Source organism: Talaromyces marneffei, chromosome 2 (assembly GCF_009556855.1).
Source record: "Talaromyces marneffei chromosome 2, complete sequence".
In the NCBI taxonomy this organism is placed as follows: Eukaryota; Fungi; Ascomycota; class Eurotiomycetes; order Eurotiales; family Trichocomaceae; genus Talaromyces; species Talaromyces marneffei.
In genome coordinates, this window is record NC_072349.1 from 2,645,772 (window position 1) to 2,660,579 (window position 14,808).

At 45.0% G+C, this 14,808-nt stretch overlaps 1 protein-coding gene across 1 annotated transcript; it reads right to left on the minus strand.

Moving 5' to 3' along the window:
- Nucleotides 1–4,957: 4,957 nt before the first annotated feature.
- Nucleotides 4,958–6,304, minus strand: EYB26_003317 (uncharacterized protein; the record flags this gene model as incomplete). Its single annotated transcript, XM_054262618.1, has 1 exon — nucleotides 4,958–6,304. The coding sequence occupies one exon, from the start codon at nucleotides 6,302–6,304 to the stop codon at nucleotides 4,958–4,960; it is 1,347 nt and encodes a 448-aa protein (XP_054118593.1).
- Between the last annotated feature and the right edge of the window lie 8,504 nt (nucleotides 6,305–14,808).

Consider the following 14,808-nt stretch of genomic DNA (forward strand, 5'->3'; position numbering starts at 1 on the left):
TGCTTTCTATAAGTAACTACATTTCGAAGTTCCTACATAATGCCGTGGTGCAAGTATGTTGTAATGTATCCACCATTCGTCTTGGTGGAACTGGCTGATCATTCGGCTGTATGATTACCGTCGCCATCGACACGATTGTTTTTGAACAATTTAGCTCAGCTCAGATAATGCGCGGTGGCCATTCGCAAGAATGTGTGGACGCATAAATTTATGGACAAGGATACTCAGCTTAAGCTTAAATTACAGTTTTAACCTAACTCTAAGAGGTTTATGTTTAAATATGAGCGATAACTACTAAGTTACAGAGTAGATGAGTTTTGACTGTTTATGGTATCCCGACGCTAAAACGTACCGTATCCGGAGTTTCCTAATCATGCTTACTCCGAAGTCTCATTTCAGTAAAAGCTTGGAAATACAGACTTAGACTTTGGATGGGGTAAGAAAGCACACGAATACGACGGTGTCCGAACGGAGGATGTCAGATCGGGTCCGTCCTTCCACACGTTACGTACTGAAATTGTGCCCACTTCTTGGGGGTGCTCTTGATCAGCCTCATCGATGGGACATGAAACGGCAGGGAACTGATAGTTGGTCTGTAGGTAAGGAGTCATGAAGCAGAAATACTCGTCACTTCAAGATACCGTCAGGTCTAGGGTTAAAGTGTACTCTGTGCAACGGTGAACAGCGCCCGCCGCCGCGCGTCAGCAACCAGGATCTGTGTCTAGTGCTTAGCTGAGACGAGTAGTCAGCCATATCTTTTAACGTTTCGTACACCCTGGTTGATCATCTTTACTCGCCCCAATGGTTGACGAGAAACTCCGTGATTGACATGATTCAGGGTTCTGACTGATGCGTAGTTACTAAATTTGGAACATCGATAAGATGTAGTCTGATGTAATAGTTCTTGGCTATACAAGCCTTGAACAGGCAGGCGAGGATGTAGTGGTAAGCACCTTGGATTATGCCAGGAAGAGGCTTGTGGAGGTGCGGAATTTTTCCTCCGTGTCTTTGTAAGCCTTCAAGGTCTTGGAGGCTGTAAGGATCGGCCTTCTCCGTTGGCTCATCGATTTCCTAAACTGGACTTTGCATGTGATTGAGTTTCTATTCTCATCAGCTGAAGATGGCGTCTCTAGTCAATGCCATTTTGAATGCCAAATAAAGCACACAACATCCCCGCCCTTTATCTAGGGCCGAAATATGCAAGAACCGCTTAGTATGAGATTGCCTAGTTAGAGTAGAACGCAGCTTAGCTTATGGGTAGTTTCATGATTTTGTTCGAGTAAGACCTATTCCGGCCATGAACCTTCCCCTACCGACTACGTAGTAGGGACTTCCACTTTAGGCATATCAACACGAGTGGATAAGTCCTTGGCATACCCCATGGTTAACTATCTTGTGTGCAACGTCGGAATATATGCCACATATACAACGCACGGAAATAAGGTGCCACTGTGCAGTGTGTACTCCGTACGATGCGACGAATGGGTAGCTGAGCAGCTGGGATCAATGCGGCGCAGACCAGCGCTCAACTCTATAATTTTGACTGGGATCTACAATTGATGCATAATTCGTTTGTATTAGACTACCCAGACAGGTAGGTAATATGTTGGTGGTGTGGCACTGCTACAGATCGGGATACTAGTTCTCACAAGGGTTGGGCTGGTTGGTAGATGCTGTTCTCCACGGGGTTTATACATTAGTACGGCAATAGCGGGTTTTGGGAAGGGGAAGCAGAATCGAGCTCGGTACTAAGTTATAGGTTGATGGAATCAATGAATGCGTAATCCTTGTCTGGAATTGGAAGTCGATTCGTAGTACGCAAGTACTCTAAGTGCGGGTACTCCATACGAGTTTCTGGTTTCTTTTTGGGGAAATAAATAAGCCAAGGTACCGATTATATACTTCTTGTAGCACCGCGGAGTATCTGCAGAGAGCACTGCAGCCGGCGGTAAGTATGATGAGGTGATCACAGATCCATGATCAACCTGATTCAGTAACCACCCTGTCTGGTAGAAAGCAACCTGCTCCAAGTAGACTCCACGGCGAGAAAGCATGTACGTATAACTATCAATCCTAGTGAATGCTTATTTCAATCTCACTCACGCGTTGCTGAGTAAGCTTACTCAAACCTTCGTATCGCTTACTCCGTCAGCCTGATTACCCCCAGTTAACTTACAGAGTCAGTATAAAGTTCAGCGGGGGCTACAAGGAAATCGCCTGATCCTGCAATCCTTGAATCAAATCAGAGTAGACAAGTAGGGGAACATGTTTGGAACTCTAGTACCGGTTTCTTGGTCCTTGATCCTTGGAAGCAACTAAAATCCAACGCCGTGTTTCCTTACCATAGGCATGGTTTTAGCGTGACAGTACGTAGTACTCCGTACACAAATATTAATACACCGTGCTATTAAGCATGTGAAAGATCTAGAACAGAACTGCATGTCTGCATAATGACTTCATAGTACGTAGTACATTTAGAGAATTTTGCTTTTCATTATCGTAATCCGAGTCTTGTAAAACTCATTTCTCGGGACTGTTCCAAGCCCGAGATGGGGTTCTCACTCATTCACAAATCTTGTTCCTCCAATCCTTTCTCGACGAATTGTCAGCGGCGTTATACCTAGACAAGAAAGTGAAAAAAAAAAGCTGAGATGTAAGAAAATAAGACAATTATTTCATAGTTATCCTATGCGCATTAAGAAGCTTAACTCTACGATACAAACTAATGTGTATAACTACGTACCGGTTTGTAAATCGAAAATACACTCAAAAATTAAGCATAAAGCAACCACCGTCTTTTCCAAACTAGGTGCTCGACGTCGTACTCTAGACCCAGTCAGGAAATATCTTAACCTTCTTTTTTTTGTCTTGTTCACAGAAAATCCGGCTTTCCATTGTATCATTGTATGAATGTACTCCGAAGTCCCCGGCCCCTACCTAGTGCCGTAAGTACCCTACTGTAAACCCTAACCTTGGCCTGTGATTTTTCGGTTGGGCCGGACCGACCCCCGAACGCCGGTTAATAAGGCCAACCCTAGTCAAAAAAAAAAAAAAAAAAAAAAAGTCCGGTCTTGGGCTAAAGTACGAGCTAAGATTTGGAATTCTTCTTTGTTCTCTCAAGATAGGTTGCATGATGCTACACAGACATTAGTCTCTGCGTATGCTCCGTCTGTTTCTAGCCCGCCCCACTGTTCAGCTTTAGATTTGCGAAAGCTGGAGGAGTACAGATACGCCGTCGTCGAACTAGTTAGTTAACATAACTAAACTTCCTTTTATTCCTTCGGTTTAAGTAAGCCGAACAGCTTAACTTATGCAGAGCCTGTACAGTCAGTCGGTGTATTCTTTCTTGTATTCAGAAGCCTTCAAAGGAACAAGAAGGGGAAAATATCCTTTTTAGGTTATTCCCTCGTCTAAATTAAATCACCGACCAAGCTTACTGGTCAAGCGTTAAAAATAAAAAGGCACCATGGTCCACCAATAACTGAATAAATTATACTAGATATTCTGCATTACAATTACATCGCTAAGAACTAACATACTCTATATTCACATGCTATAATATTATACGTTGCAGCCACCCAGTCAGTCTTAAACACAATCCAATATTACTGCCACTTCCACTACTAACTACTACTACATGGCAATCAATAGTTACTCGCCGTAACCCAGAGTTAATGTGATAAACGGACGGGGATGACCAACCACTCTCCCAGCCTCTCCTCCCAGATGAGCACACAAGCGAGCGACCCTGCATATGCAATGTATACTTATATATATATGCTTATCAAGAAAAGAAATGACTACCATACCTGGTAAAGTTTGTAACCAAAGCTACCTGTATGTACTACGTAGTACGTACCGAGTAGTTAGTTATATGCATCCTGTAAAGATAAGTTAACTTACATCGACGCACGCACTGTACCTATGAGATAACCTAGATAAGCACTAGTTAGTTAGTTAGTTAACTAAACTTACTGTAACTTAACTAAGTTTCATAAATTCGTATACGACCAACAAAACATCGAAATGAGCCATACGAATCGCATACGAATCGCATACAAATCCAACAAAATTCAACGGCCAAGGGTCAAATGGACGAACTTAACCAACCAACATATAATAAGCGCGTAATGTATTGCAGTATGGTGATTGATTATAATCTACTTTATCCAGTTTACCATGGTTCTTGTGCTATTATATGGGTGTACATGGATGGGCGCGCAAACATTTTTTTTTATATTGAGCATTACCCCCCCCCCCCCCCAATACGTATACGCCGTTCCGCCGTGCCACATTCGGATATGGTATGCGCCGTTATTTTACCCAGGTAATTTTTTTATACGATTCTTGTACGACTATTTTTATACCCCCTTGCTGATTCGATGTTGGACTAAACATACAATACAAGCATGTAACTTATTTGTCATGTATTTTGTCTAAACTATAAGTTAACTAAGTTAGTTATGTGCGTACTAAGTTAATGGTAAGTAACTTAGTTAAAAACTTAGATGCGTTTGTGACGACTCTGCAGTCAGTCAAGGTATTCGGTTCAGTTATCTAACCCAACGTAAAAACTATCATCGTATCAAAAATTGAAGTTAAAAAAAGACAGTGGAATCATGCCCACATATTCACAGTACAAACTGACCGGTGTTGAAACATAATAAATTCCACACAGACGAAACAATCAAATAGCCGTCCGGTGATGATACATACATATCGGGAGAAAAAAAAAATAACCCTATATCAACAAAATGGAAACCCTGTAACCCATTGAAATAAATAAAAAAACCCCAGACCGCCCATGCAAAATAGATTCCCAGCCATGTCCCAGAAACATACAAAGATAAACGCCATTCCATGAGCCCGTAGGCTAGTTTACCCCCCACCCGTTGAAAACACAACAAGAAACAAATACATTACTGGTTTTTATCGTAACCTGGTAGGATAAGATAGACTAGGCAGTAAACACCCGATCCAACTGTCGTAGAGCGCGCATATCTTCTCCACCGAATCCGATCTTATCACTAGGGATATCTTTGGGACCTTCCGCTCGTAGAGAACTTGGACTGCCGTTTAATTTCGAATAAGGTGAAGTAGCAGGTCCATTTATCAATGTCACGATGCTGGGCACTGCTCCTGTTGCTGGGGCTTCGTGTCCCTGTGGTGGTGGCAAATGTGATTGATTGGGAGTTAGAGGCTGTCTTGGAGACACCCGGGGTTCAGCGCTGGATCCTGGCGGTGGTTGGGACCGAGGAGACATCATGCGAGGGTCAGTCTGTCCAGGCAAGTTCGGCTTGACTGCATAACTTGGAGAATGCACCCTTTGTGCCTCCATAGACATAGGGCCAGTGCGTGGCGATCGGCTGTAACCAGGATAGCCAGGTGCGGAAACAGTGCCACAAGGTACAGGTGGCGGAAGTGTTGTGTCGAGGTGGAGTGGTCGCTCCGAAGGTGTAGGCAGTTGGTGGTGAGGAGCAGGATGAGGAGGACCAGCGACAGCTTGAGGATGTGGTGGGAGTTGTTGTGGTTGTCCGTAAGGAGAAGGGCCCGCAAGAGGTGGGAGGTAGTTTTGTCCAGGGTGATATGGAACTGTCGCGGCTGGTGGAGTTGCGGAAGGAGTTGGAGGCCAGCTGTAGAGAGGGGCATATGACTGTGGGTGAGTAGCACCATTTCGAGGAAAGCCAGCCATGTGCATGTGGGGAGACAATGTCATAGTGCCTGGCATCGGGCCTCGAGTGACAACGGGCAGATTCTGTTGATCGTTGACTGTTGACTCGGGATAGAGACCCTTTTGTGGGCGAATATGTCGTAGAGCAGGATCAGTAGAAGGCTGGTTGAAATTGGGGGCTGTTGGATGCGATCGAGCGTAGTAACTGATGAGGTGGAGATGTTGTCCTGCAGAGGTGGTAATGCTAAAGGATTGTTTCATGAGACCATCTGGCTTGTAACGGTATCCATCGGGGCCATCTTCTGAACCATCCCTGTCATCGTCGCTGTTTCCTCGACTGTCGGGGGTCTTTTCACTCCGAGAGGTCGAGACGCCGCCTCCACGTTTACCCTCCATCTCGCGATACGTCAAGAAGCTGCCCGAAACGCGGCTGGCGCTCCACGATTTGCCGTCGGTCCATCGGCGCATTCCTGCTTCCCGTTCATCCCACACAAATACCGAGCCTGACTTGATCGCTTGTCGTTCTTTTTCGGACAGGCGACGTTGTACGCGAGGAAGGAGTCCTAATCGGCAGGCTTCGAATAGAATGATGGCGTCTGCGGGAGTGCGGACGAGACCGTGATACGTTTCCATTGGGGATTGATTTGGGAGCCGCTGCTTCCCGGTTGTTGTGCTGTTGTGCACGATGATTTGCACTAGACTGCGAATGTCGAACGGTGACTTTGGTGATGTTGACTCGAATAACAAGCGAGTCGATTGTAAGGTCAAGTGTGAGAAGGGTGGGGAGGTAGTGTGTGAGTGAAGTAGGATAAAGAGAGGAAGGAACAAGGGAGAAAGAAGGAAGGAAGAAAGGGATCGACGGAGACGGGAGAAGCGACAATAATGTAAAAAAAAAAAAAAAGACCAGCCCTCTTAGTTGCTAAGAAGACAAGAACAGGCAGGGGCTCTCGGATATCAGATCGCGGCGCGATGCATCCATCCATGTGGGCAAGAGAGCTTTAATTTTACCCAAAAAGCATTCAAGTAACCTATAATACGTCACCAAACGGGGCCAAGAACAGTCGAAACCCGTGGATACAATGCAGCTGGTAAATTACGCGGTATCCGTACCGTTCAAGGGCAAATGTACATACAGTATGTAAAACTATGTATGTACGAGCGAGTCCCTCCGGGCGACCCACACAATTGCATTTACAGAGTTAGGTAATAAGGACAGGCATTAGGAATTTAAGCTTAGTTAGTCGTCTACGGAGTAACTCAATATGGAGGAAGTTACTACTACGTACTAACTTACTAGTAGGACGTAGTGCTGAGTGGGGGGGGAGGGCATTATTATCGGTAGCCTACGTCGTACGTAGTCAACTACGTGATTACTGACCAAATCCGACTCCAAGGCTCCAACAAGGCCTGGCTGGCTACGAGTGATATGGTGCAGAGTGAGTGCGGCGCAGCACATCAGACATAAGCAATCAAATGGAGCCTGTCTGTCTACGGAGCGAGTCGAGCATGTACTCAAGTGTGGAAGAACGTCGGCGGTGGGTCGGCGCCGCGCTGATAGTTCTAACAATATCTCTCTTCTTATTTGCTACAAAAGACCACATCCTATTTCCGTCTGTTGCCCATTCAACCTTGTTATTGCCGTTTAGCATTTACTTTGACAAGTACGTACGACGAGAACACGGTAAACGGGATTTCAACTCTGTGACGAATTTGGTTGTGGGGGGTTGTTCTTTTCTTTTTCTTGAAGATTATACTACATAAGTAAGCATGAAAGGGCTTCCTAATGCAGTATATACAACACCTTAATAATAGAGAGTGCATAAACAATGGAGCGTAACTCGTACTCGTACTCCATACGGACACGGAGTACAGAGAGCCTGTACTGACACAAACGCTAGAATTTAGACTTGGCGATTAAAGTGGGAATGTCGGGAAACTCTAATCTCCACCCGAGTCCACACACGCACAGATGGGATGGATCATGGGCTCTGCATTCGCCGGCTACTGGGACGATCGGTAATTATTGATTTGATTGCGAGCAGACAGTTGGGAGCAAGTGGTGGGTTGTGGGTGGCGACTAGCACTCAAATCCGATTATCAGATCAGCTAGCCAGCTACAGCAGTCGATCATCGGAGGAGCAAGTCAAAGGAAAGGAAAGGCGTGGCGTGGCGTGGCGTGGCATTAGAAAAAAAATATACTGTACTAACATACATAATAATGATAATTTTGGCGAACCACATCTCGGGATTCGGACTGAGTTGGGCTTAATTTCGCAGATAGACCGACCGACACTCGCTTTGTTTTTCTACGGAGTGCAGTACAGAGAGAGTCTTGTCCTCTTCGAGACTCGCAGTAAGTTATCCGTTCCGTTGTCGACACGCCCCCAGAATACATTATTTTGGCTCCTGGGACATGTGGCGCTCCGCCACAATCAGTCAAACAGAGCGTAAATCCAGAATGGAAAAAGAAACAACTCCAATGAAAGGGTCAAAACGGACAAGGCTCGGCGTGTGGCCGCGTGTCAAATAGGACTGGCTATATTAACAATTTGAGACAATGACCTGAATGAACGAATGCCCTTCCGTTCATCCGTTCGTTCTCTCCAGCCAACAGGGGATCTGATTGGACACCATGACTATCCGCATTACCACATTCTGAAAATAGCCTTTTGGTACCAAGATTCGCCAAGACTTGCCGGCTCTGCTTGGAAGGTTTGATGGAGTGGAGAAGGGAAAAAAATAAAATAGAATTGAATAAAATGAAAAAAAAAAAAAAAAAAAAAAAAGAATGTGACGGTCGAATCGACGAATAACTCAGCGTGCTTGGGTGTTCTCCATACCTGGCGACCGGGACGCACCATATCATATAGGTCGACGAGGAAAACCTTGTTGTGTACTTTAAAGCAAGGTGTGCCGCCCTGCATTCTTCGACCAGCATGCATCATCCGCTCAGGCAAAGCAAAGTCAACATGAATCATGATTCTGGATCAGTCCATACGGCAAGGCTTGGCTGGCTTGGCTTTGCTCAATCTAGCCTTGGGTTGGGAATGGGACGTGTTGCAGTTTTGTGCAACTTGAGAGACATACATACTGATTCGGTATGTGTAGCAGCAATTAATTAATTTGCTCGTTCCAGAAACGAAACATCGTCTGTCTGTACATATTTACATACTACGTACATAGTAGTACTCCGTACAACGGAGTAGCCAGCTAGTTGACTCGGCTCAGAGAGTCAGTGTCTTGATCTCGTCAAGTGATGACACCTTCCACCTTCCACTCCAACCTCTAACATCCAACATCTAACAAACCAAACCCAAGAAATAATAAGCGGGCTGGCCAATCGATCAAACAAGGGAATACGTACCGAGGAATGATACGTACGGTACGGGACGGATTGTCACACGCGCGACGTGAGTGGCCACTATAAGACGGTAATTATGAATTACGCCACGTAGTATATACGCTGTAATACCGACCAGTAATAAGATTGACACCATTGGGAAGCTTAAGCTTAATCCAACACGAGGCATTAGACGCTAGTCTAGTTGCTTCAGCCCACTTGAGTTTTGTGGCTGGCTAATGTACAGGATCCTGTGCTAGGCAACTAACTAACTTAGTTAGTACGCTCAGCCTAATAGCCTACCTATGCTGGGCAAGTTACTCCGTATTACGTATGTACTCCAAGCGTAAGTTAGCCCCTAGTGAGCTAAGTTGGTTAGTTTGACTTGGTGAACTTAGCGCACTTAGGCACGTTAGCTGACCTGACTTGATGAAGGATGGGATGTACGAGGACCGGCGCTAGTCCCGTTGGGGAAATATTAGACTTGTCAGGGCATTAGGGCGGTGGCCAAAGCTCAGGCTAGCCAAGTCTTGGTGCGCCCCCTCTGCGTGACGAGGACTGAACCCTGACAGGACAGATTGCGCGTATTTAGTTTTGCTGCGAGTATGTGAGTATGTATTTACGTCGATTCTCTCCTCTGGTAAGTCGTTACAGAATTAGACTCGGGTTTCCAATGAGTTATCCGTCCGTCATGCTAAAGTATGGTATCCGACATATGGTATGGTAACCGCCAACCATGGATAGCCCGTGAGGCTGTGAGGCTAGGTTGTACAGAGCCATACGCGGTTTATACTATCAGAGCAACTACTACTGTAGTAGTAACTATACAGAGCAGATTAACTTAACTAGTTAGTTAGTTAACTAGTTAACCCTGTATACGTAATATCGCCCACCCAAGCCTTGGTGAAGGCCGCGGCCGTAATCATCCTCCGTAGTAGACGCCTTGGCCCTTGGCTCTCTGTCGCCTGACATTGAATTTGAACGGTTGGAATGCCACAAAATTCTAATTTTCTTTCTGGTGTGGCTCGCCTAAGATTTGCCGCTATTGGGTGGATTTACGATTTTTTTTTTTAAGCTACCCGCTCGATTATCCGTATCCTTAAATGATACGGAGTACTACGAACAAGTGCGTGTCCCGTCGACGTATCAGCACACGCGCTCCGGAACTGTTCCAGAAAATGCAGTCGAAAAATTCGTATTCGGTTGAATTACCCCTACTTGAAATAAATTTAATCATCTGCGTACGAGGCACGTACTAGTGGTAGTAGCACTTTCTCCATGTTACTGAAGACTAAACCATTGCTTAAGCTTTCTCGTTTTTTTCGCCCGATTAAAGTTGTGGATCGATTCAACGCGCGCAGAGGCTAAACTCGATACCTCCATTTCTAACGAGGCTGTGTCCTGGGTTGTTGAGGCAAAAACGAGAGGCGATAGCCGAGACGCAAGAGGTGACAAGACTGGTTATTCTGTCGGTGGATAACGTTTATTAATGTTAATCTGTGCCCAGGATGTTGGTACGTAATGCTCGCTCTGGAAGGACCCAGTGTGGATCAGTGCCAATCCCCTTCCCATACTTCTGTAAACCTTAGTCTGTAAACCCTGAGTAAACGCATTGAAACATAACATCAACGGCCCAAGACACACATTCTCGTAGCAGTAAGTTATGTATGGGTTACCGAAAACAAGGAACAGGATGTGCGGTTGGACATGGAAATAAACTTATTTTGGTTTGCGTTTTTTTGGTTGAGCGTTGTCACATGCAATCCAACAAACCCTAATCCATCCCGATTATTGATAGGCGCACAGCCTGAAAGTGGCAAGAATAGGCGTGTGCGTGTGTGTGTGTGTGTGTGTGTGTGTGTGTGTGTGTGTGTGTGTGTGTGCAGACTGTGATGATTGATCATGAGGTTCGATTGCGATTCATCGACTATTGTTCCAAGACTATGATAAGGCGCATTTTGGATCGAGATGAGTTGATATTCACGCTAAAGTAGAATGTACTAACAGACGTTAGATTTGAACTGTACGTCTTGTGGGCCTTATTTTTTTTTATTTTTACTTTTTCTGTTCAGTACTTTCGTGCTACGAGTACGTACTACGAACAGTCTACCTGCTTCTTCTGGATATTGTAAACGCGTCACCATAATTCCACAATTGCTAATTTGCAAAGCCAAGCAAGCAGGTATCAAGGATAAGCTGTAACGATGCATGTAGGGTCTGAATGCTTGTCCCTCCACTGGCTTCCATACATACATACATACATATTAAGTTATGCACTATGTATGTAGATGCATACCCCCAGGGATCATGGTTCCAAACCCTTGTTGTTGCAAGGAGTTTGCAAAATACAAGAACCATGACGGAGTCCATCTACATTCTTGAAACGTATCGGACATTAAACTGTAATTGGTATTATGGTAATATTGGGACATTGATTCATTGTTCAGGTGATGGACATCTTAAAACTCCGTACCGCGTTGTATCCAAAATTATTACAGCCCGTGTAGATCATGTCATGTCGGCTCTAGTGGAATACAGATCTGTATGGAATGCGACTGTAACACAAGCATTCACACATAACAGGACGATCCACCGACATCTATGTTGCGAATGTAGTAAAATCTTATTTGAGAGTTCTGACTGCATATAGTTAGTTACCTAGATATGGAGAGTACGTACGTAGGTGCATTCCATCCGAAGCTTATTTCGATTTGATTATCGTCATCTCTGAGCTACATAGCACAACCGATCCCGTCCGCTCCAGAACATTCCTATTCTTAACCTAGGTGCCTGCTGGGAGCGCAGATTTAGTCTCCGGCTCCCCCAGCCAGAATGCGCCGAGATGCAACCCCAAACAAACCCCTCGTCTTCCCATCGCTGCAGCTACTCCTCAGGCCGAGACGTACAGTAAAAGATGATGATAAATCCAGCCGGGCCAGCCTGTTATTTTCACCTTCCATTGTTGGCCAGGCTCATGCACAATGACCACAATGAAATTCAAGGCATCCGGCTATAACCACTTGGCGTCGAACCAATAGTTATTGGATTGGCTTGATGTTTTGCTGACAATTACTACGTAGTAACTAGATGGAGCGCTGCACCCCTCCGAGATCTCCCGCTCAATCCCTACCCTTTGCATTAATCTGCCCTATACGTAGTATACTGTAGTATGGTCAACTTCCTCGTTTGGCCACTACCTACCCAAAAATCGATTTCCCTAGCGATTTCGCGATTCTTGGACCGTCCAGTTCAAAACGTGCCCAATATTCAGTATCTACTATTTGAGTGTTCATATAACAACAGTAGCAGTGACGCCGATCGGGGCGACCAAGCAACTAGGCGATAAATAGTAGAAAACCACATTTTTTTCCCCCCGTCTGGTGCGAAAGAAGATCTTGATTCAAGGATTGGCACTGGAATATACCCAGAAAGGGAAATACTCTTTGGTTTTTCGGTAAGGTAACCTAAAATTTAAACTCTGGAACTCAACTACCTCTAACTACCCCGTACAACTACAGGGGTAGATTGGGAACAAATATATCATGTAACTACCCAATCTTTCCGTACTTGTGAGCTGTGATCCAGCGAATTTACAATAGGCCAAAAGGATCAAGCAGATATACAACGATTCAACAGTCGAATGAACGAGAAATAGCCATGATGGCATGGACAAGCGAATCAAGATCCGCGATTTCATAGATGCGGTCGTTGATGTTGGTTGGTTTACTCATACGTAGTATGCTGGCGGTGCACTGGTTTAAGGCCACCGGCCCACATGCTTACGCATGCTCATCAAGACGATCTTCTCGTAAAGTCGTATATGATGGGGAATTTCGTCTTCGTATGTAGTAGGTACGAATACTCCGTACATAGTTAACTACCTCTTGTTTCTACTACTGTAGTATGTACGGAGTATCTGGAGCAAGTTCAGGACGGAGCGGAGCATCCCGCCGGTTGTCCCTCCTATTCAAGGGTTAAGCATGTAAATCACCGTTAAGGTTTTTAAGCATGATTCAGCCACATCCTTTTTCTGACGCATTAGCTGTACATAGTATACGGACCCGGGTTGTTGTTGTTGTTGTACATGGTACGTTCCATCGGCCAATTTTTTTTTTTTTTAAACTAAGTCTCTCATTACTATTCTCGGTGAGTCGGTACAGTTTATTATATTCGATCATCCTTTTATTGAATATAGAGTTACATGGTTGTCAACTCGGCTCCATATCCCATACGCCGCAGACCAATTCGCTACACACACACACACACACACAACCCCCCCCTTACTTAAGGCTTAGGTACACCGCTCCGACGGGAACAACGTAATGTAGAGACATGGATGCGCCACATAACTTTGAAGCAAGCATGCACTACCACCTCTGACAAGGAAGGCCATGTCCCTCAGGACCTAAGCTGAAACTTGTTTCTCCGGTGTCAGAAATAAGAAGTGGTCCATTACCCTACTACACCAACCTTATACGTACATACTACGTAGTACCCTGTACGGGATGGGTCATTGGTTAGGCTGGCCCGAGTTTATGATCATCATAATGCATGTCGGAGCTGAAAACGCGCATCAGTACGGGACTCTACTACGGAGTACGGAGCACTCCGTATGGAATTCACGAATCTCATAATCAGTCGGGGATCAATTGCACCGATAGCGTTGTTTAGGTTATAACCCTAACACGTTACGGATACGTATTGTTACAGAGTATGATGGTGCTTAACGGCCTATCATAGTTCACTAGTTAGTTAAGGCTGATTATCATAATATTAATACATAGTTAACTAAGCTACTCCATAGTTACTACATACTACGGTATATACGGAGTATATAGTAGGTATTGACGGAGTACTCCGTACGAGTTTCATGTCTCGGCCCTCGGTGAATAACTGATTACTGATTAGTTATCGGTGTTGGGTTGGTGACTACTACTTAGTCTAACCTTTCATCGGGAATAAAAGCTTGTTGGGCTCAAAACTAAGTTAGATTGAATGCAAGGAGTTAACTTAGGAGTTTAGTTATGCTTATGTAATATTTAAGCTTGTTAGGTAGGATCCGTTAGTGCTTACAGGCGTCGTGGTACTACTCCGTTTTATTACAGGCATGGCACTTATAAGTCTTATCAGACGGAGGAGGCTCGCGGGGCTTTTCCCTAACCGGGAAAGCCGTTGGCCATACGATACATGGCCGTACCAGTGGCCTGTATTCTGCGTATTATATCCGAATCAGAATCCGATTAGTTATCATTGGAACTCCGGACGCAAACTCCAAATTCGTACCGAGTTATACGAAGCAGTTTACACCCCCATCAACCAACCGCATTATGTTGGATTATGTCACTTATTGGCGTGGATCGTCGTGTGGGTATGATTTTCCAACAATTCAATCATCAAGGAAGGTGTACTTCGCCTCGTCTTCTAGTCACCCGTCCATTCTTAACAGTAGTACTCCTAGGTACCATGTACTTCGTAGTACTTCGTATACGTACTTACGGACGGACACACGTAGAAATAAAAAGAGGCTCGTGTGCGAACCGCAAAGTAAGCTCACGGGGTTGCCCCCAAATAAGGCAAAGCCGCGTGCTCCACCCTAATTAAGCGTGCCAATAGGGACTCACCGGATGATTTACTTTAAGATCTTGCCATGTGGAAAAAATTGGCTTTTTGTCCTTTTGAGGTCAAGGGTCGACCAAGGGACGGCCGCCTTTACGAGTAGTTAAAATACGTTAGTCTACTTACATCGCAATTGCGATGTATTAATTTCTGACCGTTTGGTTAAATTGAGGTAGGTGTT